General features: G+C 40.7%; 1 protein-coding gene across 5 annotated transcripts in view; it reads left to right on the top strand.

The window, feature by feature from the left end:
* Nucleotides 1-26,283, top strand: part of ABCG2 (ATP binding cassette subfamily G member 2 (JR blood group)) — a 121,999-nt gene that overhangs the window by 84,818 nt on the left and 10,898 nt on the right. For all 5 annotated transcript variants that reach the window (XM_021673252.2, XM_021673254.2, XM_021673253.2 and 2 more), the window contains exons 3-10: nt 684-743; nt 1,752-1,866; nt 2,442-2,594; nt 7,956-8,113; nt 12,122-12,273; nt 15,309-15,410; nt 16,505-16,755; nt 22,478-22,560. In XM_021673252.2, the coding sequence (XP_021528927.2) occupies nt 684-743; nt 1,752-1,866; nt 2,442-2,594; nt 7,956-8,113; nt 12,122-12,273; nt 15,309-15,410; nt 16,505-16,755; nt 22,478-22,560 (1,074 nt within the window). The remainder of the gene's footprint in view (nt 1-683; nt 744-1,751; nt 1,867-2,441; nt 2,595-7,955; nt 8,114-12,121; nt 12,274-15,308; nt 15,411-16,504; nt 16,756-22,477; nt 22,561-26,283) is intronic.

Raw genomic sequence — 26,283 nt, 5'->3', positions numbered from 1 at the left:
CAGTGTTTGATTTTGTGTTCTTGTGTCAGTTTGCTGAGAATGATGGTTTCCAGGTTCATCCATGTCCCTACAAAGGACGCGAACTCATCATTTTTGATGGCTGCATAATATTCCATGGTGTATATGTGCCACATTTTAGTATCTCCCTATGTTGCCCAGGCTGGTCTCAAACTCCTGACCTCAGGCAATCCTTCTGCTTTGGTCTCCCAAAGTGCTGGGATTACAGGCCTGAGCCACTATGCCTGGCCTGTTTTTTTGTTTTCTTTTTTTCTTTTGAGACTGAGTTTCGTTCTTATTACCCAGGCTGGAGTGCAATGGCACGATCTCGGCTCACCGCAACCTCCGCCTCCTGGGTTCAGGCAATTCTCCTGCCTCAGCCTCCTGAGTAGCTGGGATTACAGGCACGCGCCACCGTGCCCAGCTAATTTTTTTTTTTTTTTGTATTTTTAGTAGAGACAGGGTTTCACCATGTTGACCAGGATGGTCTCGATCTCTTGACCTCGTGATCCACCACCTCGGCCTCCCAAAGTGCTGGGATTTTTTGTTTTCTTTAAGAGCTTGTTTGTGCTTGTTTTCTGTTTGTAATTTCATCAACCTTCATTGAGTATATTCGATGTAGACCCTAAATTAATAGAATCTGATTTAAAATGGAATAGTAAGTCAGTCTGTTTTTGTGTTTACAGTGGGATCATGAAACCTGGTCTCAATGCCATCTTGGGACCCACAGGTGGAGGCAAATCTTCGTGAGTATAAGAGAGTATAAGTAAGCTTTTTTTCTGTGCACTTTTAATGTGCTTTTAAAAGCCACTGTTTTGTGTGAGCAGGTATTTATTGAGCATTTGCTGTGCATATCAGGTCTGGTTCTAGGTGCTGTGGATAACTGTATTTGTGTGGTTCTATCCCAGGGATCAGTAGTCTTATTAGGTTAGCTTTACTAATAGGACTTGATAAAGTGATTGACATGTAACAGTTGACCATGTTATCAGCTAATTGGGAGGAAAAAGAATGGGAGAATATTGAAAGTAGGGAAAGGGAGCAGAAGTTGTAAGTAAAGGCATGAGTCTTAGATAAAAGAGCACATTGCCTGTGTTGCTACCTCCAAGGTCAGACAGCTGGAACGTCTCTTTGGGAGACCTGTGCTTGATCAGCCAATGGTGTCTTGCTTTATGTTTTGGGGCTTTATTGTAATGTTCGATGGAAAGAGAAAGATGAGAATTTAAAAAAATATAATTCTAGTTAAACCACATAATTTCTTGACCAGTTAATTTTTTTTCTTTTTTTATTTGAGATGGAGTCTTGCTCTATAGCCAGGCTGGAGTGCAGTGGCGTGATCTCAGCTCACTGCAACCTCTGACTCCCTGGTTCAAGCGATTCTCCTGCCTCAGTCTCCCAAGTAGCTGGGATTACAGGCACATGCCACCACACTCAGCTAATTTTTTGTATTTTTAGTAGAGACGGGGTTTCACCATGTTGGCCAGGATGGTCTCCATCTCCTGACCTCAGGTGATCCCCCCGCCTTGGCCTCCCAAAATGCTGAAATTACACGTGTGAGCCACTGCGCCAGGCCAACCAGTTAATTTTCTAACTAAAGCAGAATTTGGATTCAAAGTAGCCATGAGATATATCCCTGTGTTGAAGGGAAAAAACCCCACAACGTATATGATATATCCCTGTGTTGGGGAGAAAAAAATACACAACATATATATTCTCTTATAGATTATTAGACCCACAACATGTATGTCCTCTTATAGGTTATTAGATGTCTTAGCTGCAAGGAAAGATCCAAGTGGATTATCTGGAGATGTTCTGATAAATGGAGCCCTGAGACCTGCCAATTTCAAATGTAATTCAGGTTACGTGGTACAAGTAAGTATTAGTGGGTTTGCATTTTCTGTTTCCTCAGTTTCTATATGAGTAAGAGCTTTGGCTGATAGTTCAGTGTGCTTCCAATTGATTATGTGACATGATCATTGAACTGACTTTTTTTTACAGCAGCTTTTCTTAATTTCCCATAGACACTTATGAGAAAAGGCAGGGAGAATCTGGAATATGGCCCTTGTAAGGACAATGATACCAATTCTAGTTTTTGTATTATTTCTAAAAGATACTACTGTTGTCCTTTTTTTGCCTTTCCTTCACCTTTTTTTTCCTCTAGCTTAGAAAGGTATTTTGGCAAATCCTTGTATGAAGCAGTCTGGAAATGTCTGCTGGTAGTTAATATAATTACTTGCATTCTATTTGGGTGTGCAGATAAGGGGTGAAAATGATTTTATCAGGCTTTGCAGACTCCTATGTAGTTACGGCCATTTGTAGAATTGCAGGTTTATTAACTAGAACTTTACCTTTGTTATGTTATTTTTGTGGATTAAGTTACATATGCTAAACAGTCATGGTCTCAGAGAAGACTCATTATGTCTCATTAAAATGCTATTTGCCTTAAGGATGATGTTGTGATGGGCACTCTGACGGTGAGAGAAAATTTACAGTTCTCAGCAGCTCTTCGGCTTCCAACAACTATGACAAATCATGAAAAAAATGAACGGATTAATAGAGTCATTCAAGAGCTAGGTCTGGATAAAGTGGCAGATTCCAAGGTAATGTGGAAAAAACTGAAAGCATGACCAGCGTAAATAGGACCTCCCCTGTGTGGATAAAATGACTCTGATTTAGAAGTTCCTTATAATGTGCATGGTCAAAAGTGGTTGCTTTCCATAACAGTGTGAAAAGCGGCTTGTTAGGTAATATGAATGTAGAAATTAACCTGGAAGAAAAATCTCCACAGTGGTTGAATTCTCCACCTGAAGAGAGGCAATGTGGTGTTGTATGTGAAAGTGTTCACCTGGCCTTTCCTTATGGTCCTCCCCTACCTCATGGTTTATGTCACATCCCATTTTGTATCCGTACTGACTTTTCTTCTTCCTCTTTTTCTCTTTCTCTTTTAGCTACTCTTCCTCCAAGGGACTTTATTCCATTGCTTTTGAGGTATATTTGTGGGATTGATAAGTGATGAGAGTCCAAGGATTCTTGCTCTCTATCAGCAGTCCCCAACTTTTTTGGCACCAGGGACCAGTTTAGTGGAAGACAGTTTCTCCATGGACCAGGGTAGGGGGATGGTTTTGGGATAATTCAAGTGCATTACATTTATTGTACACTTTATTTCTATTATTATTTCATTGTACTATATAATGAAATAATTATACAACTCATCATAATATGTAATCAGTGGGAGCCCCCTGAGCTTGTTTTCCTCCAACTAGATGGCGCCCTTTGCGGGTGATAGGAAACCAGTGGCACATCATCAGGCATTAGATTCTCATAAGGAACATATAACCTAGATTGCCCCAGCCAGAACTTCCAATATGTTGAATAGGAGTGGTGAGAGGGGGCGTCCTTGTCTTGTGCCAGTTTTCAAAGGGAATGCTTCCAGCTTTTGCCCATTCAGTGTGATATTGGCTGTCGGTTTGTTGAAAGTAGCTCTTATTATTTTGAGATCTGTTCCATCAATACCTAGTTTATTGAGAGTTTTTACCTTGAAAAGGTGTTGAATTTTATTGAAGTCCTTTTCTGTATCTATTGAGATAATCATATGGTTTTTGTCTTTGGTTCTGTTTATGTGATGGATTATGTTTATTGGTTTGCATATGTTGAACCAGCCTTGCATCCCAGGGATGAAGCCAACTTGATCATGGTGGATAAGCTTTTTGATGTGCTGCTGGATTCTATTTGCCAGTATTTTATTGAGGATTTTTGTATCATTATCCATCAGGGATATTGGCCTGAAATTTTCTTTTTTTGTTATGTCTGTATCAGGTTTTGGTATCAGGATGATGCTGGCTTTATACAATGAGTTAGGGAGGCATCCCTCTTTTTTTGTTGTTGTTCGGAATAGTTTCAGAAGGAATGGTACCAGGTCCTTTTTGTACCTCTGGTAAAATTTGGCTGTGAATCCATCTGGTCCTGAGCTTTTTTTGGTTGGTAGGCTATTAATTACTGCCTTCATTTCAGAAATTGTTATTGGTCTATTCAGGGATTTGACTTCTTCTTGGTTTAGTCTTGGGACGATGTATATGTCCAGGAATTTATCTATTTCTTCTATATTTTCTAGTTTATTTGTGTAGAGGTGTATATATTAACAAAATCAATAGACCACTATCTCTGATGACCACTATTCTCTGATGGTAGTTTGTATTTCTGTGGGATCAGTGGTGATTTTGTATTTCTGTGGGATCAGTGGTGATATCCCCTTTATCATTTTATATTGTGTCTATTTGATTATTCTCTCTTTTCTTATTCATTATTCTAGTTAGTGGTCTATCAATTTTGTTAATCTTTTCAAGAAACCAGCTTCTGGATTCATTGATTTTTTTGAAGGGTTTTTTATGTCTCCGTCACCTTCAGTTCTGCTCTGATCTTAGTTATTTCTTGTATTCTGCTAGCTTTTGAATTTGTTTACTCTTGCTTCTCTAGTTCTTTTAATTGTGATGTTAGGGTATCAATTTTAAATCTTTCCTGCTTTCTCCTGTAGGCATGTAGTGCTATAAATTTCCCTCTAGACACTGCTTTAGCTATGTCCCAGAGATTCTGGTACATTGTGTCTTTGTTCTCATTGGTTTCAAATAACTTATTTATTTCAGTCTTAATTTCATTATTTATCAGGTAGTCATTCAGGAGCATGTTGTTCAGTTTCCATGTAGCTGTGTGGTTTTGAAGTGAGTTTCTTAATCCTGAATTCTAATTTGATTGTACTGTGGTCTGAGAGACTGTTATGATTATCATGATTTTGCATTTGTTGAGAAGTGTTTTACTTCCAATTATGTGGTCAATTTAAAAATAAGTGTGATGTGGTGCTGAGAAGAATGTATATTCTGTTGATTTGGGGTGGAGAGTTCTGTAGATGTCTATTAGATCCACTTGGTCTAGAGCTGAGTTCAAGTCCTGAATATCTTTGTTAATTTTCTGTCTCTTTGATCTGTCTAATATTGACAGTGAGATTTAAAGTGTCCCACTATTATTGTGTGGGAGTCTAGGTCTCCTTGTAGGTCTGTAAGAACTTGTTTTATGAATCTGGGTGCTCCTGTATTGGGTGCATGTGTATTTAGGATAGTTAGTTCTTCTTGTTGCATTGATCTTTTTACCATTATGTAATGCCCTTCTTTTTTTGATCTTTTTTGATTTAAAGTCTGTGTTTTTTGATCTTTGTTGGTTTAAAGTCTGTTTTATCAGAGACTAGGATTGAAACCCCTGTTTTTTTTTTTTCTTTCCTTTTGCTTGGTAAATATTCCTCTATCCCTTTATTTTGAGCCTATGTGTGTCTTTGCAGGTGAGATGGGTCTCCTGTATACAGCATACCTATGGGTCTTGACTATCCAATTTGCCAGTCTGTATCTTTTAATTGGGGTATTTAGCCCATTTACATTTAAGGTTAATATTGTTATGTGTGAATTTGATCCTGTCATTATGATGCTAGCTGGTTATTTTGCCCATTAGTTGATGCGGTTTCTTCATAGTGTTGATGGTCTTTATAATTTGGTATGTTTTTGCAGTGGCTGGTACTGATTTTTCCTTTTTATATTTAGTGCTTCCTTCAAGAGCTCTTGTAAGGCAGGCCTGGTGGTGACAAAATCTCTCAGCATTTGCTTGTCTATAAAGGATTTTATTTCTTCTTTTCTTATGAAACCTAGTTTGGCTGGATATGAAATTCTGGGTTAAATTTTTTTCCTTGAGAAAGTTGAATATTGGCCCCCACTCTCTTCTGACTTGTAGGCTTTCTGTAGAGAGATCCATTGTTAGTCTGGTAGGTTTTCCTTTGTGAGTAACCTGACTTTTCTCTCTGGCTGCCCTTAACATTTTTTCCTTCATTTCAACCTTGGCTAATCTGATGATTATATGTCTTGGGGTTGCTCTTCTCAAGGAGTATCTTTGTGGTATTCTCTGTATTTCCTGAATTTGAATATTGGCCTGTCTTGCTAGGTTGGGGGAATTCTCCTGGATAATATCCTGAAGAGTGTTTTCCAACTTGGTTCCATTTTCCTCATCACTTTCAGGTACACCAATCAAATATAGGTTTAGTCTTCTCACATAGTCCCATATTTCTTGGAGGCTTTGTTTGTTTCTTTTCATTCTTTTTCTTCTAATCTTCTCTTCATGCTTTATTTTATTAAGTTGATCTTCAATATCTGATATTCTTTCTTTTGCTTGATCAGTTTCACTATTGATACTTGTATATGCTTCACGACGTTCTCGTGCTGTGTGTTTCGCCTTCATTAGGTTATTTATGTTCTTCTCTAAACTGGTTATTCTAGTTAGCAATTACTCTAACTGATTTTCAGTGTTCTTAGCTTCCTTGCGTTGGGTTAGAACATGCTTGTTTAGTTCAGAGGAGTTTGTTATTACCCACCTTCTGAAGCCTACTTCTGTCAGTTTGCCAAACTCATTCTCCTTCCAGTTTTGTTCCCTTGCTGGGGAGGAGTTGTGATCCTTTGGAGGAGGAAAAGGGAAGTTCTGGTTTTTGGAATTTTTAGCCTTTTAATGCTGGTTATTCCTCATCTTTGTGGATTTATCTACCTTTGGTCTTTGATGTTTGTGACCTTCGGATGGGGTTTCTGTCTGTGGACGTCTTTTTTGTTGATGTTGATGCTATTCCTTTCTGTTTGTTAGTTTTCCTTGTAATAGTCAGGCTCCTCTGCTGCAGGTCTGTGGAGTTTGTTGGAGGTCCACTCCAGACCCTGTTTGTCTGGGTATCACCAGCAGAGGCTGCAGAACAGCAAAGATTGCTGCCTGTTTCTTCCTCTGGAAGCTTTGTCCCAGATGGGCACCCACCAGATGCTAGCCAGAGCTCTCTATGAGGTGTCTGTAGACCCCTCCTGGGAGACGTCTCCCAGTCAGGAGGCACGGTGGCCAGGGATCCACTTGAGGAGGCAGTCTGTCCCCTATCAGAGCTTGAGTATTGTGCTGGGGGATCCACTGCTCTCTTCAGAGCCAGCAGGCAGGAATGTTTGAATCTGCTGAAGCTGTGCTCCCAGCCACCCCTTCCCCCAAGTGCTTTGTCCCAGGGAGAAGGGAGTTTTATCTATAAGCTCCTGATTGGGGCAGCTGCCTTTCTTTCAGAGATGACCTGCCCAGAGAGGAGGAACCTAGAGAGGCAGTCTGGCTATAGCAGCTTTGCTGAGCTGTGATGGGCTCTGCCCAGTTCGAACTTCCTAGTGGCTTTACACAGTGAGGAAAAAACTGCCTACACAAGCCTCAGTCATGGTGGACACCCCTTGCCCCACCAAGCTTGAGCATCCCAGGTCAACTTCAGACTGCTGTGCTGGCAAAGACAATTTCAAGCCAGTGGATCTTAGCTTGTTGGGCTCCATGGGAATGGGATCCTCTGAGCTAAGCTAAATCACTTTGTTCCCTGGCTTCAGCCCCCTTTCCAGGGGAGTGAGCAGTTCTGTCTCACTGATGTTCCAGGTGCCACTGGGGTATGAAAAATACTGCTGCAGCTAGCTCGGTGTCTGCCCAAACAGCTGCCCAGTTTTATGGTTGAAACCCAGGGCCCTGGTAGTGTAGGCACCCGAGGGAATCTCCTGGTCTGCAGGTTGTGAAGACCATGGGGAAAGCATAGTATCTGGGCCGGAATGCATTGTTTGTCATGGCACGGTCCCTCACAGCTTCCCTTGGTTAGGGAAGGGAGTTCCCCCACCCCTTGTGCTTCCCAGGTGAGGCAATGCCCCACCCAAGCAGATGCTTTATATCAGGCTTAGTTACTGACCAGCTCTGACCTGAGCCTAAGTTTACTCATCTGATAAAAGAGAAATCTACTTTCTCTTCCAGGTATCCACTTATTTGCTGTTCAGAGTAAATGACCTTAATGAGATAAAGTGTTTCTTACAGGACTGGCACATGTTAGGAGCTCACCAAACTATAGTGACTGCTTGTTATCATTGACGATGATAGTATTTGTGATTTAGGTTGGAACTCAGTTTATCCGTGGTGTGTCTGGAGGAGAAAGAAAAAGGACTAGTATTGGAATGGAGCTTATTACTGATCCTTCCATCTTGTTCTTGGATGAGCCCACAACCGGCTTAGACTCGAGCACAGCAAATGCTGTCCTTTTGCTCCTGAAAAGGTAAATGCTATGGGAATATTATTCCTTGGTTAATATATCATCACTACTATATCCCAGGTATTTCTTGGTGCAGGGGATTCAGAAAAGATCAAAACAATTTCTTCCTCTTCTGTTGGAGGCAAAGTCAGTTAACAAATGAAAAGTGTTATCAAGAAAATGAAAGCAGGTAAGAGTGTAGGGCAGGATGGCCGTGGTGAGGATGGGGGTGCTGGGCCTGTTTTGCTACTGCCTCTTTAGCTTCTTTACTCAACACCAACACACACACACACACACACACACACACACACACACACACATATTTTTTCTCTCTTTCTTCTCTATAACACTGGATGTGTTGTAGTTTTCAGAGTAGACCTTTTTTGTTTCACACTTTGTTCATTTTATTCTTCCACCTTGAGTGCTTTTTTTTTCTTCTTAGCTTACTCCTGTTGGACCTTTTTAACTCTACTTATATAATCTTCAGACTGGGTTGTGAGTCTCCTATTTTGCTTACAAGGAATCCTTAGCTTCTCCTGTTTCATATTGTACTGAAATTGTTGATCTAATAGCCTGATCTGATCTTTGAGGCAGAATGTCCTTGTATACACTACTAGTGTACAGTAGGTTCTTAGAAAATGTTAAAATTGAAGTGACTCTTCTAGGCCAGGTGTGGTGGCTCACGCCTGTAATCCCAGCACTTTGGGAGGCCAAGATGGGTAGATCACGAGGTCAAGAGATTGAGACCATCCTGGCCAACATGGCAAAACTCTGTCTCTACTAAAAATATAAAAATTAGCTGGGTGTGGTGGTTCACGCCTGTAGTCCCAGCTACTCAGGAGGCTGAGGCAGGAAAATCGCTTGAACCTGGGAGGCGGAGATTGCAGTGAGCCGATATTGTGCCACTGCACTCCAGCCTGGTGACAGAGCAAGACTCCATCTCAAAAAAAAAAAAAAGAAATTTAAGTGACTCTTCTCATAAAATATTTTGAATAGTAACTGTTTTAAACCGTGGTTTTGGCCTTTTTTTCTTCTACTTGTATATTGTTATTATAATTATTACAAATATTATTACAATTCAAGGTGAGATTTGGTTGGGGATATATATCATTGAGCCCCTGGCCCCTCCCAAATCTCATGTCCTCACATTTCAAAACCAATCATGCCTTCTCAACAGTCCCCCAAAGTCTTAACTCATTTCAGCATTAACTCAAAAGTTCACAGTCTAAAGTCTCATCGGAAACAAGGCAAGTTCCTTCTACTTTGAGCCTGTAAAATTAAAAGCAAGTTAATAACTTCCTAGATACAATAGGAGTACAGGCATTGGGTAAATACACCTGTACCAAATGGGAGAAATTGGCCAGAATGAAGGGGCTACAGGCCCCATGCAAGTCAGAAATCCAAAGGGGCAGTCAAATCTTAAAGCTCTGAAGTTGTCTCCTTTGACTCCGTATCTTGCATACAAGTCATGCTGATGCAAGAGGTGGGCTCCCAGAGCCTTGGGCAGCTCCAGCCTTGTGGCTTTGTGGGGTACAGGCCCTTGCCTGGCTGCTTTCACAGGCTGTCACTGAGTGTCTGTGGCCTTTTCAGGTGCACAGTACAAGCCTTTGGTGGATCTACCATTCTGGGGTCTGAAGGATGGTGGCCCTCTTCTTACCACTCCACTAGGCAGTGTCCCATTGGGGACCCTGTGTGGGGGTTCCCACCCCACATTTACTGTCTGCACTGCCCTAGCAGAGATTCTCCATGAGGGCTCCACACCTGAAATAGACTTCTGCCTGGAGATCCAGGCATTTCCATACGTCTTCTGAAATCTACGTGAAGGGCAGGCCTAATACCACATGGAAGCCACCAAGGCTTGGGGCTTGCACCCTCTGAAACAATGGCCTGAACTCTCTGTTGGTCCCCTTTAACTGTGGCTGGGGCGTTGGGCACCGAGTCCCGAGACTGGCCTAGGAAACCATTTTTTACTCCTAGGCCTCTGGGCCTGTGATGGGAGGGGCTGCTTTGAAGACCTCTGTCATGCTTTGGAGACATTTTCCCCATTGTCTTGGTGATTAACATTTGGCTCCCTATTACTTATGCAAATTTCTGTAGCAGGCTTGAATTTCTCCTCAGAAAATGGGTTTTTCTTTTTTATTGCATCATAAGGCTGCAAGTTTTCTGAACCTTTTTTGCTCTGCTTCCTTTTTAAACATAAGTTACAATTTCAGACCATTTCTTTGTGAATGAATAAAACTGAATACTTTTAACAGCACACAACTCACATCTTGAATGCTTTGTTGCTTTGAAATTTCTTCTGCCAGATGCCCTAAATCATTTCTCTCAAGTTCTTAGTTCCACAAATCTCTAGGGCAGGGGCAAAATGCCACCAGTATCTTTACTAAAACATAGCAAGAGTCACCTTTATTCCAGTTCCCAACAAGTGCCTCATCTCCATCTGAGACCACCTCAACCTGGATTTCATTGTCCATATCACTATCAACATTTTGGTTAAAGCCATTCAATAAGTCTCTAGGAAGTTCCAGAGTTTCCCACATATTCCTGTCTTCTTTTGAGCCCTCCAAACTGTTCCAACCTCTGCCTGTTACCCAGTTTCAAAGTGGCTTCCAGATTTTTGGGTATCTTAACAGCAGCAGTGCCAATTTACTGTTTTAGTCTATTCTCACACTGCTAATAAAGACATACCTGACACTGGGTTATTTATAAGGAAAGAGGTTTCATGGACTCATAGTTCCACGTGGCTGAGGAGACCTCACAATTATGGTAGAAGGCAAACAAGAAACAAAGCCATGTTGTACATGGCAGCAGGCAGGAGAGCTTGTTCAGGGGAACTCCCATTTATAAAACTATCAGATTTAGTGAGACTTTTTCACTACCAGCAAACAGTATGTGGAACTGCCCCCAGAATTCAATTATCTCCACCTGGCCCCACCCTTGACATGTGGGAAGTATTACAATTGAAGATGGAATTTGGGTGGGCACACAGCCAAACCATATCAACCTGTAAGTCATAACTCCTGTGAAAAGGTACTTCAGCACTAGTTTGGCCATGAAATTAGACCAGAGATTAAATCCCAGCCTTGCCCCTTACTAACTGTGATCCCTAGGCCAGTTGCTTGATCCTTTAAGACATATTTGTAAAATGAGGGTAATAATAATAGTGGAACTGCCTTGCAACAATATTGTGAAAATTGAAATGAAGTTATTGCTAAAGTATTTTTCAAAGACATAGTAAGTACTTAGTAATGTTAATTGCAATATTGGAGCAGAAGAGTTGAAACCAATTTCTAAACAGCCAGAAGACCTAAATGATAAGTCAGAATGGGATAAATGACCATTGTTTTAACATGTAGTCCATAATTAGTTTTCAAACTTGAACATGCTTACAGATTATCTGGGTTGCTTCTTAAAAATGTGGATTCCTGGCTGGGTGTGGTGGCTCACACCTGTAATCCTAGCACTTTGGGAAGCTGAGGCGGGCAGATCACAAGGTTTCAGGAGATTGAGACCATCCTGGCAACGTGGTGAAACCCCATCCCTACTAAAAATACAAAAAATTAGCTGGGCATGGTGGCACATTGCCTGTAGTCACAGCTACTTGGGAGGCTGAGGCAGGAGAATTGCTTGAACTCAGGAGGTAGAGGTTGCAGTGAGCCAAGGTTGTGCCACTGCACTTCAGCCTGGGCAACAGAGTGAGACTCTGTAGCTAAAAAAAAAAAAAATGGACTTCCTAGACCCATTCCCAGAGATTCTAATTCAATGTCTGGGAAGACTGTCATGGAAACTGCATTATTAATAACCATTCTAGTTGATTCTAGATTGTCAATGCAACACACTTTGAAAATTCCTATTCTGTTTTAATAAAATGACTTTAGGTTTCCTAACTATAGGTAAATAATATGAGATGAAAAGTTAGTAAGAGAAAGTCAAGTTAAACTTGGAGCAAACAATCTAAAGGCAGGAATGTATTACCAAGAAGTACAAGTTTCAGATATTTAATGACGCATTATTGTCTCACTTTTAACTTAGGATGTCTAAGCAGGGACGAACAATCATCTTCTCCATTCATCAGCCTCGATATTCCATCTTCAAGTTGTTTGATAGCCTCACCTTATTGGCCTCAGGAAGACTTATGTTCCATGGGCCTGCTCAGGAGGCCTTGGGATACTTTGAATCAGCTGGTATGGTTGACGCTTTCACGCTGTAAGACCCTCCATTAATAGAATCCTGAAGGAGAGCAAAGGGGATCTGCAGGAGTGCTGTTGGTCTTTGGGTAGACATACCATGAGAATCTATCACTTCAAAATGTACCTGTTCCATCTGGCGCTAGTATTTTTCTTCATTGTGCAGCACCAGCTTGTTATTTAGGTCTCTTTTTTGTCTTATTTGAGTGTGCACGCAGGTGTGTATCAGTATTTCTACTGGGTCTATATTCTGCTTCCTATTTATAGTGACCATTTCTTAAAAGCTCAGTAATTAATATGTTGGCCTTATAGCCAGTTATTCTGTCACTTGTACATTATTTGGAAAGACGTAATATGATTGTCTTCTTCTTTTTTTTTTTTTTTTTTTTTTTTTTGAGACGGAGTTTCACTCTTGTTACCCAGGCTGGAGTGCAATGGCGCGATCTCGGCTCACCGCAACCTCCGCCTCCTGGGTTCAGGCAATTCTCCTGCCTCAGCCTCCCGAGTAGCTGGGATTACAGGCATGCGCCATCATGCCCAGCTAATTTTTTGTATTTTTAGTAGAAACGGGATTTCACCATGTTGACCAGGATGGTCTCGATCTCTTGACCTCATTATCCACCCGCCTCGGCCTCCCAAAGTGTTGGGATTATAGGCGTGAGCCACCGTGCCCGGCCATGATTGTCTTCTTGACTGTATAACAGATGAGGCCTTATAATTTTTCTCCTTGCACACAATGTTGGTCTGCCTTGATGAGTACCCATGGAGATGCTGCTTATTATTATTTTTTTTTTGAGAAGGAGTTTCGCTCTCGTTACCCAGGCTGGAGTGCAATGGCGCGATCTCGGCTCACTGCAACCTCCGCCTCCTGGGTTCAGGCAATTCTCCCGCCTCAGCCTCCTGAGTAGCTGGGATTACAGGCACGCACCACCATGCCTAGCTAATTTTTTGTATTTTTAGTAGAGACAGGGTTTCACCATGTTGACCAGGATGGTTTCGATCTCTTGACCTCGTGATCCACCTGCCTCGGCCTCCCAAAGTGCTGGGATTACAGGCGTGAGCCACCGTGCCCGGCCCGATGCTGCTTAATTTTATATTTTAAGGCTTTTTTTTTTTTCTTTTCTGAGACAGGATCTCATTTTGTCACCCAGCCTGGAGTACAGTGGCACAATCTTGGCTCACTGCAGCCTCAACCCCTGGGGCTCAAGCCGTCCTCCCACCTCAGCCCCCCAAGCACCTGGCACTATAGACACACACCACCATATCCAGCTAATTTTTTAATTTTTTTAGAGACGGGGTCTTGCCATGTTGCCCAGGCTGGTTTCAAAGTCCTGAGCTAAAGCAATCTTCCCTGGCCTCCCCAAGTGCTGAGATTACAGGTGTGAGCCACCATGCCTGGCAGGCACTATTTAATTTTCTGGCAACTATAGATTGCAGCTTTAGCCCTTGAGTGTGTATGAGGTGGCTTATTGGTCAATAGAGAGTGGTTAGTCCTAAATCTGACTTGCATGGGCCAGAATTTCTAATAATTCTAGGCTGCATGGTTCTTTTTATTTCAAATTGAAATGTGTGATTTTTAAAACTTCAGATAGAAATGTGCAATTTTTTTGAATGGCTTGTGCAGTCTGCTTCATTTTAGAGATATTTGGATATGATTATAAATGATTCTAAATACAATTTTAGATATTCATTGGCCATGTTTCTGAATTAGTTTTTAATAAAGGGGAAGAACTAAGAGTCAGACTTCAGGTCATGCTGAGTTCAGATGATCTCATCATCTGAAGCTGGTTGGTTCAGGTGTGCTGTGCTGGCCATGTTCTATTGAGAATACTGCTTGGGGGATTTTTTTCTCTGTTTGGAATTATAGCAGCACAGCAGTTAATTTGGACTTCTGAATTAATTAATTAACTAATTAATTTACTTTTGAGACAGGGTCTCACTCTGTTGCCCAGGCTGAAATACAGTGGTGCTTGCTTTTTTTTTTTTTGCAGTGGTGTTTTCTCAGCTCACTGCAACCTCCACCTCCCAGGTTCAAGTGATTCTTGTGCCTCAGCCTCCCTAGTAGCTGGGATTGTAGTCACAAGTCAATGCACCTGGCTAATTTTTGTGTTTTTAGTAGAGTTAGGGTTTTGCCATGTTGGCCAGGCTGATCTCGAACTCCTGGGCTCAAGCAATTTGCTGGCCTTGGCCTTCCGAAGTGCTGGGATTACAGGCGTGAGCCACTTTACTGCACCTGGCCCTGGACCTCTGAATTTAGTATGTGGGGAAGCAATCATTGCTAATGTGGATTCCATCATTCTGGCATTCCCTAGGTGAACTCTGACAGCAGAACACACCTGGGCTTTTGGTATTTTTTTTCTTGGGCCCATATTTAGATTTTTGAGGAAGTACTGTTAAGCACCAGAGCATACAGATAGCTATTTCAGGTCTCATGAATTATGATAGATAAGGACCAAGCACTAATGTAAAATGTCCTGCAAATCCAAGGTTGGCTTGGAGTGTTTTCTTTTCTTTTAGCCAGGAGACAAAGAATTGTTGAAATATTGTGAGATATGCTAGGCACAGTGGCTCATGCTTGTAATCCCGGCACTTTGGAAGGCCAAGACTAGTGGATCACTTGAGGCCAGGAGTCCGAGACCAGCCTAGCCAACATGGTGAAACCCTGTCTCTACTAAAAATACAAAAATTAGCTGGGCGTGATAGTGTATGCTTGTAATCCCAGCTACTTGGGAGGCTGAGGCAGGAAAATCACTTGAACTCGGGAGGCAGAGGTTGCAGTGAGCCAAGATAGTGCTACCGCACTCCAGCCTGGGTGACAGAGGGAGACCCTGTCTCAAAAAAAAAAAAAATTGTGTGATTGAATATATAAAAAGAAAGGGTAAAATTGGTGTGGGGAGAAGAGAGAAACAAAGTTAGGGAGAAGTCGTTAGATTCTGTCTTCTCTAGCCTCACCTCCCTCACCCTCTGAAAGTGAGCCCTCTTTATTTTCCAAGACCATCAAGTTTGTGTTTTTGGGCTCCCTTCTTTCATAGGTTATCACTGTGAGCCCTATAATAACCCTGCAGACTTCTTCTTGGATGTCATTAATGGAGATTCCACTGCTGTGGTATTAAACAGAGAAGAAGACTTCAAAGGTATATGAGTCTGTTATAGTCCCAGATTTTTGTCTAATTGAATTGGCTGAAGTTTAGCAATGTGGTGGCTAATTAAAATGCAGCTTTGTGAATTTCTATTAATGCAGTCTTCTGATACCAGTCAACACAAATATTTTGTTGTGTGTGAGTGCTGTTGGTGTTTTGATTTAATTTATAAATGAGAATTTATATGGTGGTGTCAGTTCTAAGAGGAGTTACAGTTTTAAAAAACACTTATTGTTTATATAGTGTTTTTAAAATAAGAAACTTGGCAATGTATACATTTGCATATAGTAGGAAGCAATGACCAGATTTTTTTGTTGTTGCTTTTTTGACACAGAGTCTAGCTCTTGTCACCCAGGCTGGAGTGCAATGGCACGATCTCAGCTCACTGCAACCTCTGCCTCCTGGAGTGTGATTCTCCTGCCTCAGCCTCCCGAGTAACTAGAATTACAGGCCTGTGCCACCACACCCAGCTAATTTTTGTATATTCAGTAGAGACGAGGTTTCACCATGTTGGCCAGGCTGGTCTTGAACTCCTGACTTCAAGTGATCCTCCCTCCTCAGTCTTCCAAAGTACTGGGATTACAGGCGTGAGCCACTGCACCTGGCCACAACCATAATTTTATATTTAGAATTAGAACTATATGATAAGAAGTCTATTTTAAAATAATTAAGGTCAAATAGGAAAACGTCAGTGGGTTTGCTGTATTGATAAAACTGTGGCAGTAGACAGGCTAGTGCACTGTTCTTTTTTTTCTTTTTCTCTTTTTAAATTTATTTTTAATTTATTACTTTATTTATTTTTACAGAGACAGAGTCTCATTTCGTTGCTCAGGTTGGTCTTGAATTCCTGGCCTTGCGTGATCCTCCTGCCTCTGCCTTCCAAAATCCCGGGATTACAGGAGTGAGACACTGTGCCTGGCCTATTATACTTTTCTAATGACAGAGCTAATAATTTTTTATTTCTATTTTTTCTTTCTAAAGCTTTAGAATGAAGGTGTTAGGGAAGAATCCAAGAAAAGGTCACAGAAAAATGGGCTAAATTAGTTGTTATCTTGTTCATGTTTCCTTTTTATCCACTGATTGCAAAGCCACGGAGATCATAGAGCCTTCCAAGCGGGATAAGCCACTCATAGAAAAATTAGCCGAGATTTATGTCAACTCCTCCTTCTACAAAGAGACAAAAGCTGAATTAGATCAACTCTCCAGGGGTGAGAAGAAGAAGAAGACCACAGTCTTCAAGGAGGTCACCTATACCACCTCCTTCTGTCATCAACTCAGATGGGTTTCCAAGCGTTCATTCAAAAACTTGCTGGGTAATCCCCAGGCCTCTATAGCTCAGGTAACCAGCAGATTCTTTTGAAATAGTCAAATGGGAACAACATGATTCTGTTATCATCTGCTTCAGGATATGCTTATCTTCAACCCACCCTTGCAGTTATTTGTTATCTTCACAAATAACTAGAAACAGCAGAACAAATATATAGAAACAGTCAGCAGAACAATGAAGCACGATCAAGTTTTACTTTTAGAAAGCTGCTTTTTTTTTGAAACAAGAGTCCCACTCTTTTGCCCAGGCTGGAGTGCAGTGGCATGAACTCAGCTCACTGCAGCCCTGACCTCCCTGGGCTCAAGTCATCCTCCCACCTCAGTTTCCTGAATAGCTGGGAATACAGGCATGTCCCACCTTGCCCAGCTAATTTTTGTGTTTTGTGTAGAGACAGGGTTTCACCTTGTTGCCCAGCTGGTCTTGAACTCGTGGGCTCAAGTTATTCTCCTGCCTCAGTCTCCTAAAGTGCTAGGATTACAGGAGTGAGCCACCATACCTGGCCAGCTTGTTTTTAGTGGTTTCTTAGACTACCTAACTCAGAATTTTTGTTGATTTAGACAAGCTGTAATGAATAATCTTAGTAGAAAAATATTTTTATTTGGAAAAAGTGAAGGAAATATCAGCTGTGTTTGGGGTTTTCTGGTAGCTGTTCACTTTCGTTCACTGATTCATTCAACATGTTCTCGTGGGACATGTGCTGTACTTTAGGGATGTGAATACAGTAGTGAACAAAATGGGCAAAAATAAAACCCTGCTAATGGAGCTAATTTTCTGATAAGGACAGGTATGATAAATAATGAAGAAATTGAATATATAGCATGTTAGATAGTAGAGGAACTATGGGGAAAGTTTAAGCAGAGAAGGGGCAGAGAAAGGGGAGGAAGAAAGAGAAGTAAGGAGAAGAAGGTTGATTTGCAGTTGGAATCAGGTGGTCAGGGAAACCTTCACCTACTGTCACTGAATACACCTGAAGAGAGCATGGGCCGGCCTCTCCAAGAGAAGAGCTTGTGTGCAAAGTACTATTCCTTATCATTGACCTTGACCTTCCTTAAAAGGTGATACAAAGGTAGTAATCAAATTTGAGTTCACAAAAGATTAACTTTCCATTAATCAAAATGAGATAATGTTTCTTTATTCCTTGGTTGACTCTGTGGTAGTTGGTGATTATTACTCCTTATGGTTTTTGTTATTCTTTTCTTTAAATTTTTTTTTAGAGACAGGGTCTTATTCTCTTGCTCATGTTGGAGTGCCGTGATGCAGTCATAGCTCACTGCATCCCCAAACTGTTGGCTCAAGCAGTCTTCACACTTCAGCTTCGTTAGTAGCTGGGACTACAGGCATGCACCACACACCTGGCTGATTTTTAAATGTTTTGTAGAGACAGGGTCTCACTATGTTGTCCAGGCTGGTCTGGAACTCCTGGGCTCATGCGATTCTCCTGCCTTGGCCTCCCGAAGTGCTGAGATCACAGGTGTGAGCCACGATGCCTGGGCTTTTCTGTTATTCTTAACCCCTCTGTCACCCAAAACATTAGTACTCCCAATTAATTGGTCCATTCTTCAAAGAAATCAATTTAGCTCATTATTTTGGGGCTGTTATTTTTGTTAACAATATTGAGTTTCTGTTGAGTACTAAAAAATGGCACATTGTTGGCTCTCATAAAATATTACTGATGTTTAAACTTGTGCATCGTAATTTCCATACTTAAGTATATATATAAATATATCTAACAGCTTGTATCCCTAGTTGAGCCATACTGCTAATTGCCCCAGGTGTTTTTGGTACTTATAATTTGGTGTTTCTGTGAGAACATCGGCACTTTTGTATATCATTTAAGAGTAAAATTTTATTATTTGAGTGTAGATTTGATATCATTTGGAAATCAGTCTGGTAGGATCAACCTGGATTACTTATTGTCAACAGTGAAATGATGTAACAAATTGCTCTTTTAGTGTGATGTATGCATTGGATTTTTCTTACTTGGAAAATAACTTGAATTATCTTGCTTCAAAAAGTGGTTTATAAATGTCTTGTCCAAATCACCTACATGGTAATTCTGGAGAGGGCATAATTAGAACACAGAGCTATTTGTCACATACTAAGATTCTGCATGTTGTGATACTAGGCTTCCTTCCAATGCTAACGCCTGGCCTAGTGCCTGCAGGTTTAGCTTCCCTGCCTCATCAGTGAACTCACTTTCACAAAAGGAATTCCAGCCATGTTCAGAGCAGTGGCAGTCTCATAGATTAAGAATAGAACCTTGTGGCCGGGCGCGGTGGCTCAAGCCTGTAATCCCAGCACTTTGGGAGGCCGAGACGGGTGGATCACGAGGTCAAGAGATCGAGACCGTCCTGGTCAACATGGTGAAACCCCGTCTCTACTAATACAAAAAAAATTAGCTGGGCATGGTGGCGCGTGCCTGTAATCCCAGCTACTCAGGAGGCTGAGGCAGGAGAATTGCCTGAACCCAGGAGGTGGAGGTTGCGGTGAGCCGTGATCGCGCCATTGCACTCCAGCCTGGGTAATGAGCGAAACTCCGCCTCAAAAAAAAAAAAAAAAAAAAAAAGAATAGAACCTTGTATCTCCCTGAGCATCTGCTTAGCAGGACAGGTTTTGTTTAGAATTGTAAAAAACTAGAATATTAACTTAGGGCAGGAGTAGGCAAACTTCTTTCTTTTTTGTAAAGGACCAGGTAGTAAATATTTTAGGCTTTGCAGACCAAGTGTCTTTGTCTCAGGTAGTCAGCTCTGCCATTTTAGTGTGAAAGCAGCCATAGCTAATAACGTAAATAAGCAAACATGGCAGTATTCCAATAAAATGTTATACATGGGCACTGAAATTTGAACTTCATATAAATTTTATATTGCAAGAATTATCATTCTCCTTGACTTTTTATTCAACCATTAATAAAATGAGCTAGGTGTGGTGGTGCATGTCTATAGTACTAGCTACTCAGGAGGTTGAGGTGGGAGGATTGCTTGAACCTAGAAGTTTAAGGCTGTAATGAACTATGATTATAGCACTGCACTCCAGTCTGAGTGACAGAGTGAGAATGCCTCTAAAAAAATAATAAAAAATAAAGTAAAAAATCATTCTTAGCTCATGGATGAATAAAGATAGGTGGCTGGCCCTATTTGACCTGTGGGCTATAGCTTAATGATTACTGACTTAGGGTTTATAATTTTGTATGTTGTTTTAATTCTGAGTTCTTGAAAATTGAGTTGTTAAAATGTTTTATGGCTCTCTGCTGATAAATCTTGTATCTGTTGCTTTACAGCTGTACTTTGACTTTAACTAGTTATTTCTTTACATGATTCAAACTTGGCCTCTGATAGTACATCTTCCAAAGGTTGTATTTGGAAAAATCTTACAATGAATAGATTATCTATGTGAGAAGATTTCATGTTCACTTAATGTGCCAAGGGTTTCCTGAACAGATCAACTTGGAAGTAGATGGGGTCTGTGCATTCCATTGTGCATTGTTTAGTTTGCCTGTTTGTTTTCTTTTCTTTAATGCCAGAAAGAATAACACAGACACACCTTATGAAAGCCTGCCAAGGTTACAAGATTGATTTTGCCAATGTGTTTGAAAGCTGACTTTGAAAACACTTTTAGAACTTTGAAATTTTTAGGAAACATCTTAATCATAATACTCAGTGTTAGTATAAGATAACAAGTTTGAAAGCAAACTTGACAAAGTGTGTGGAATGTCTAGTTTGAAAAGTCTGAGCCTGGCATGGTGGCTCATGTAATCCCAGTACTTTGGAAGGCCAAGGTGGGAGGATCACCTGAGGTCAGGAGTTCGAGACCACCCTGGCTAGCATGGTGAAACCCCGTCTCTACTAAAAATGCAAAAATTAGCCAGGGATGGTGGTGCATGCCTGTGATCCCAGCACTCAGAAGGCTGAGGCAGGAGAATTGCTTGAACCTGGGAGGTGTAGGTTGCCATGAGCCGAGATCGCGTCATTGCACTCTAGCTTCGGTGACAGAGCGAGACTCTGTCTCAAAAAAAAAGAGACAATACTGAATTGAATATTCTTAAAAGTTTTACTATGTGAAAATATAGACTCTTGTATACACATGCATGCATGTTGATAAAGTCATTTGCACTTATTTTGGAAGCTTGATCTGTTATATTGTGAGATTAATGAAAATACGCCAGCATAATGGATTTCCCCCCAGAATTTCTAAGTGAATTTTAAAAGACATAAGTAGAAACATTGAAGTAATATTCTTTCCAGACTAGGTTCTTCACAAATGAGTTATCACAGATCATGGTTCTGTTTTCATAGTTTGGTTTGCTTCATGCTAAAAGTGTCCGTTACTTTAAATCTTGATACTACTGGACTGTTGCAGTATTGAGATTTTCTTTTAACTTTAATGATTTCAAGATATGGTGGGATTTTTTTTTAGATTACCATTACTTATTTTTTGATTTTTTATTTATTTATCAATTTATTTTTTGAGACAGAGTCTCGCTCTGTTGCCCAGGCTGGAGTGAAGTAGTGCAATCTCAGTTCACTGCGACCTCCACCTCTAGGGTTCAAGTGATTCTTGTGCCTCAGCCTCCTGAGTAGCTGGGACTACAAGGTGTATACCACCATGCCTACCTAATTTATTTTGTGTATTTATTTATTAATTTTTTTAGTAGAGACAGAGTCTCACCATGTTGCCCAGGCTGGTCTTGAACTCCTGGGCTCAAGCAATCTGCCCTCCTCAGCCTCCCAAAGTGCTAGGATTACAGGCATGAGCCACCAAGCCCAGAAAGAAAAAAAATTTCTTGTTTTTTAATATGTAACTCATGAGTAAATATAAGTAGGATTTCCTCAAATAAATTATAACAACTCTTAACCCTTTGCTTATTGAAGTGTCCTTAGGAAAACTTTTATCCTAGAAGCAAGAGTGTTGTTTGTCCAGTCTTCTTAGGAGCCATAGATATAAATTGAATGGTGAAGACAGGTGAGAATGGCAAAGAATTGGCAGCTTAGGTCTGCAGCATTGGCTGTAGGCCTCATTGGCTGAAGCGTTGAGGAAGCAGTGACAGGAGATGGGCCGTGGAAGCACACAGAGTGTGCACAGAGAAAGGTGGCTGAATGCTTTGGTGACAGTGACAATGCACTTTTCCAGTGCAGGCATGGACTCCCTAGAGGTTGGATGAGCAGGCTCCATTTCACCCCTATTTCCTTATTGTGCAGAATTTCATTGTTAGAATTTTTTAAATGTGTGCTTTTAAATTTTTATTTCTTTTTAATGTTAAGAGTAAAGATACCCTGTTTTCACTTTAATTTCTTGAAACATAAAATGATGCATATTCATTGGCACAAAGTTCGAGAGTTCAGTTCAGGGTCAAAACTCTTAGTCACCTGGACTTTGCTTTGCTGTGTACTTGCATTGCTCTGCTACGAGGTGTGGTCATTACAAGCCCAGTAACCTGAGGCAGATCCTCAACTGGCTGCTGGGTATTGCAAAGAGAGGAAGCCCCCAGCTTTCCAGTCGTGTGCTTTGTGTCCTAGCACTCTCCCCAAACCACAGATAACTTAATTTAGGAAGCAGTCTAAATAATGTATACTGTTTTATTTTCTCCCAGGGACATTGGCCAAGCCATTGAGTGTTTATCTTAATGGAGAGATCTGATTATGTAACCATATATATTATAATAATATATGGTGTGTATAAGTTTTTACCTCTAATTAAAACTCTTTTCTTTTTTATTTGCATTTTTCTTTTTGAAAAGATCATTGTCACAGTCGTACTGGGACTGGTTATAGGTGCCATTTACTTTGGGCTAAAAAATGATTCTACTGGAATCCAGAATAGGTAAGTAAATTTGGATCTTGATTTTAAGAAAATGCTACTACTTTCTTCAAGCTTATGAAAATCCATTAAGAATTTGAATTTAAAATAAATATAGTAATTATCTTAAATTCCTACCCTCTTTTATTGAGTGTAGGATAAGTCAGTAAATTCAAAGCTGAATGGAAGAGTTAATTGTCTGTTTTGGACTCACACATACATATATAGGGAGTGGTAAAATACAGAGAAAATGAAATTTACCTTTTTATTTTATTTTTTAAGATAGGGTCTTATCTTGGCTGGGTGTGGTGGCTCATGCCTGTAATCCCAACACTCTGGGAGGCCAAGAGGGGTAGATCACCTGAGTTCAGGAGTTTGAGGCCAGCCTGGCCAATGTGGTGAAACTAAAAATACAAAAATTAGCTGGGCATGGTGGCAGGCGCCTGTAGTTCTAGCTACTCGGGAGGCTGAAGCAAGAAAATTGCTTGAACCTGGGAGGCAGAGATTGCAGTGAGCTGAGATCATGCCACTGCACTCCAGCCTGGGCAACAGAGCAAGACTCCATCTCAAATAAAAAAAAAGAGTAAAGATAAGGTCTTGCTTTATTGCCCAGGCTGTTCTCACACCCTTGGCCTCAAGCATCCTTCTGCCTTGGTCTCCCAAAGTGCTGGAATTATAGGCATGAACTACTGCACCTAGCCAGCCTTTTCTATTATTATTATTATTTTGAGACAGGGTCTCACTCTGTCACCCAGGCTGGAGCGAAGTGGTGCGATCTTAACTCACTGCAGCCTACACCTCCCCAGTTCAAGCCATTCTCCCATCTCTCCCTCCCAAATAGCTGGGACTACAGGCATGCACCACCATGCCTGGCTAATTTTTTTATTTTTTGGTAGAGACCAAGTTTCACCATGTTGGCCAGGCTGGTCTCGAATTCCTGACCTCAAGTGATCTGACCACTTTGGCCTCCCAAAGTGCTGGGATTACAGACATGAGCCACTGCACCCGGCCTATGAGGAGACTTTGTAAAGCTATGTTGTGTGCTGAATGTAAACACTCAGGAATGTCCAGCCCTCAGAGTTCTAGTTATTTCATGTATGGAGAACACTTGTGCCAGACACTGTGCTCTGGGCTTGCTGTCCATAGTCTCGGGTTACCTCCCAGTGCTTTAGAGAAGGTGGATGGTATCCCCATTTTACTACTGAGGAAAGTTGAAGATGCTTATATTCAGTCTATTTTGATATCTGGAAAAGGCTGATTATTTTTGAAAGAATAAGCATAAAAGTTGATTCTTCACTCAAGTAAAATAAATTCTTTTGTATGGAATCAGATAGTGTGACTCTACAAGGAGACTATTATTAAGCAGCAGTTTACCAGAGTGATGTCATTGTTCATGTTTTTACTTTCCCTGAGGGCTGAGGTATCTGGATTATTTCCAGACTTGCTAGTAATTGATGGTTATTTCCCGTGTAGATGGCATTTTCTTAACCCAGCACAGACTATATCACAGGATCTAGAGGCTATGGGCCTTTTATATTGTGCAGCAGGAAGCATTTGGAAAGGACACGGAGTAACCTGTCCTCAACTGGAACTTTAAAGAGGACTGGAAATCTGGCCATTAAAGCTCTTGGTAGGGCCAGGCGCGGTGGCTCACGACTGTAATCCCAGCACTTTGGGAGGCCGAGGCGGGTGGATCATGAGGTCAAGAGATCAAGACCATCCTGGTCAATATGGTGAAACCCCGTCTCTACTAAAAATACAAAAAATTAGCTGGGCACAGTAGTGCGTGCCTGTAATCCCAGCTACTCAGGAGGCTGAGGCAGGAGAATTGCCTGAACCCACGAGGTAGAGGTTGCGGTGAGCCGAGATCACGCCATTGCACTCCAGCCTGGGTAACAAGAGCGAAACTCCATCTCAAAAAAAAAAAAAAAAAAAGCTCTTGGTAGAAAAATCCAGAGAAATAAAGAAGAGCTTTAAGTGTTTCTTCCAATGTTTTCTGGAGAAATCGGGCATTAATCTTATTTAATTTGTTTGTTTTTGAAACAGAATCTCACTCTATTGCCCAGGCTGGTATGCAGTAGTGCAATCATAGCTCACTGCAGCTTTGAACTCCTGAGCTCCTAATTTGTATTTTTGCTTATATTTGCTATCATTTCTTTAAGTTGTGGGGTACTTCTACAGGATGTGCAGGTTTGTTACATAGGTAAAAGTGTGCTGTGATGGTTTGCCAAACATATCAATCTATCACCTTGGTGTTTAGCCCAGCATGCGTTAACTATTTTTCCTGATGGTCTTCCTCCCCCTTTCCCCCACAGATCCTGCTATCATTTTTTAAAAAAGCATTTGGACTATGTTAAACTGGCCTGTGTATATGGTTTAATTCCTCCTGGGATGATTAATAATTTATTGAGTAGGAAAAAGTGTTTCAGTGTCATCTCTGAAAGCAGGTTCTCAAAGTTTTGTTCAGGGGTGAATATTAGTACTTCATCATTTAAAACTGCTCAGAGGTCAGGGGTTTAGTTCTCTTCTTTGGGGATGAATTTTCCCAGAGAGGCAAGCACTCTCTTACCTGTGTAACTGAGAAACTGGGTTTTAATCATATGTAGAGTTATGAGCATCTTTGAATTAATAGCTACCTCTGGAATAACTGCTTTACAGAGTTGTGGTGATAGCTAAACAAAGTAGTGTATATAAAGGGAAAAGATAGACTTTAAAAATAGTATTCAGATCCAGTAATCTCACTTCTAGGTATTTACCCTAAAGATGTGAAATCTGTTTGTTGAAGAAATTTCTGCACCCTCATATTTATAGCAGCATTGTTCACAACAGCCAAGATACAGAATCAGCCTAAGTGTCTGATTTGCTAAAGAAAATGTGATATATATGCACAATGGAAACTGAAAGAAATTTTGTCATTTGTAATAACATGGATGGAATTGGAGAATATTATGCCAAGTGAAATAAGCCAAATACAGAAAGCTAAGCACAGAAATGTCACATAGTCTCACTTAACGTGGAATCTGGAACAATGGAACTGAAAGAGACAGTAGAGTGGTGGTTGCCAGGAGCTGGAGGAGTGTGGGGAATGGAGAGATGGTGGTCAAAGGGTACGAAACCTCAATTACCCAGGACAAATAAGGATTTTTCTTTGGAGATACATTGTGCAGTGTGGTGAACACTGTAAATAATAACACAAACTTCAGAATTGCTAAAATTTAAAATACTTTTACCATAAAAAATAAATATTTGAGATAATGGATATGTTAATTAGCTTGATTTAATTATTTCACACTTTGATTTATAAATCATATCACTTGGTAACCAACAAATATATACAACTATAATGTACCAATTTATAATTTTAAAAAATCAAAATAAAACATATTCAGACCATTAAGTAGACATGACAGATGTGGATTACCACCTTGAAAAAATTAGAATGAATTAACTTCCTTAATAAGAAAAAACTGTATTTAAAATAAATCATCTTAGGATTTAGAAGGAATCTTTTCATTGTCTACTTTTTCAGAATCATTATGAACATTGCTGTACCATTAGATAGATGGAAGACAACAAATTGCACTGAATCTTTGCTATGTTCCATGTTCCAAAATTAGCTTTTAACTTGATAGAAGGTTTATTTGTGTACAGAAAGTTAGATGACTGCATGTCTACCAGGCCTGGATATTTTTCATTCATTTCAATTACTATATAAATACTTTTAAAACTGTTCTGGCTGGCACAGTG

The sequence above is a fragment of the Aotus nancymaae genome, unplaced genomic scaffold (genome assembly GCF_030222135.1).
Source record: "Aotus nancymaae isolate 86718 unplaced genomic scaffold, 86718_ANA_hifiasm-v0.15.2.pri h1tg000006l, whole genome shotgun sequence".
NCBI classification, from domain to species: Eukaryota; Metazoa; Chordata; class Mammalia; order Primates; family Aotidae; genus Aotus; species Aotus nancymaae.
The sequence above is the reverse complement of the archived record's forward strand: the minus strand, read 5'-3'. Positions and strand labels throughout refer to the sequence as shown.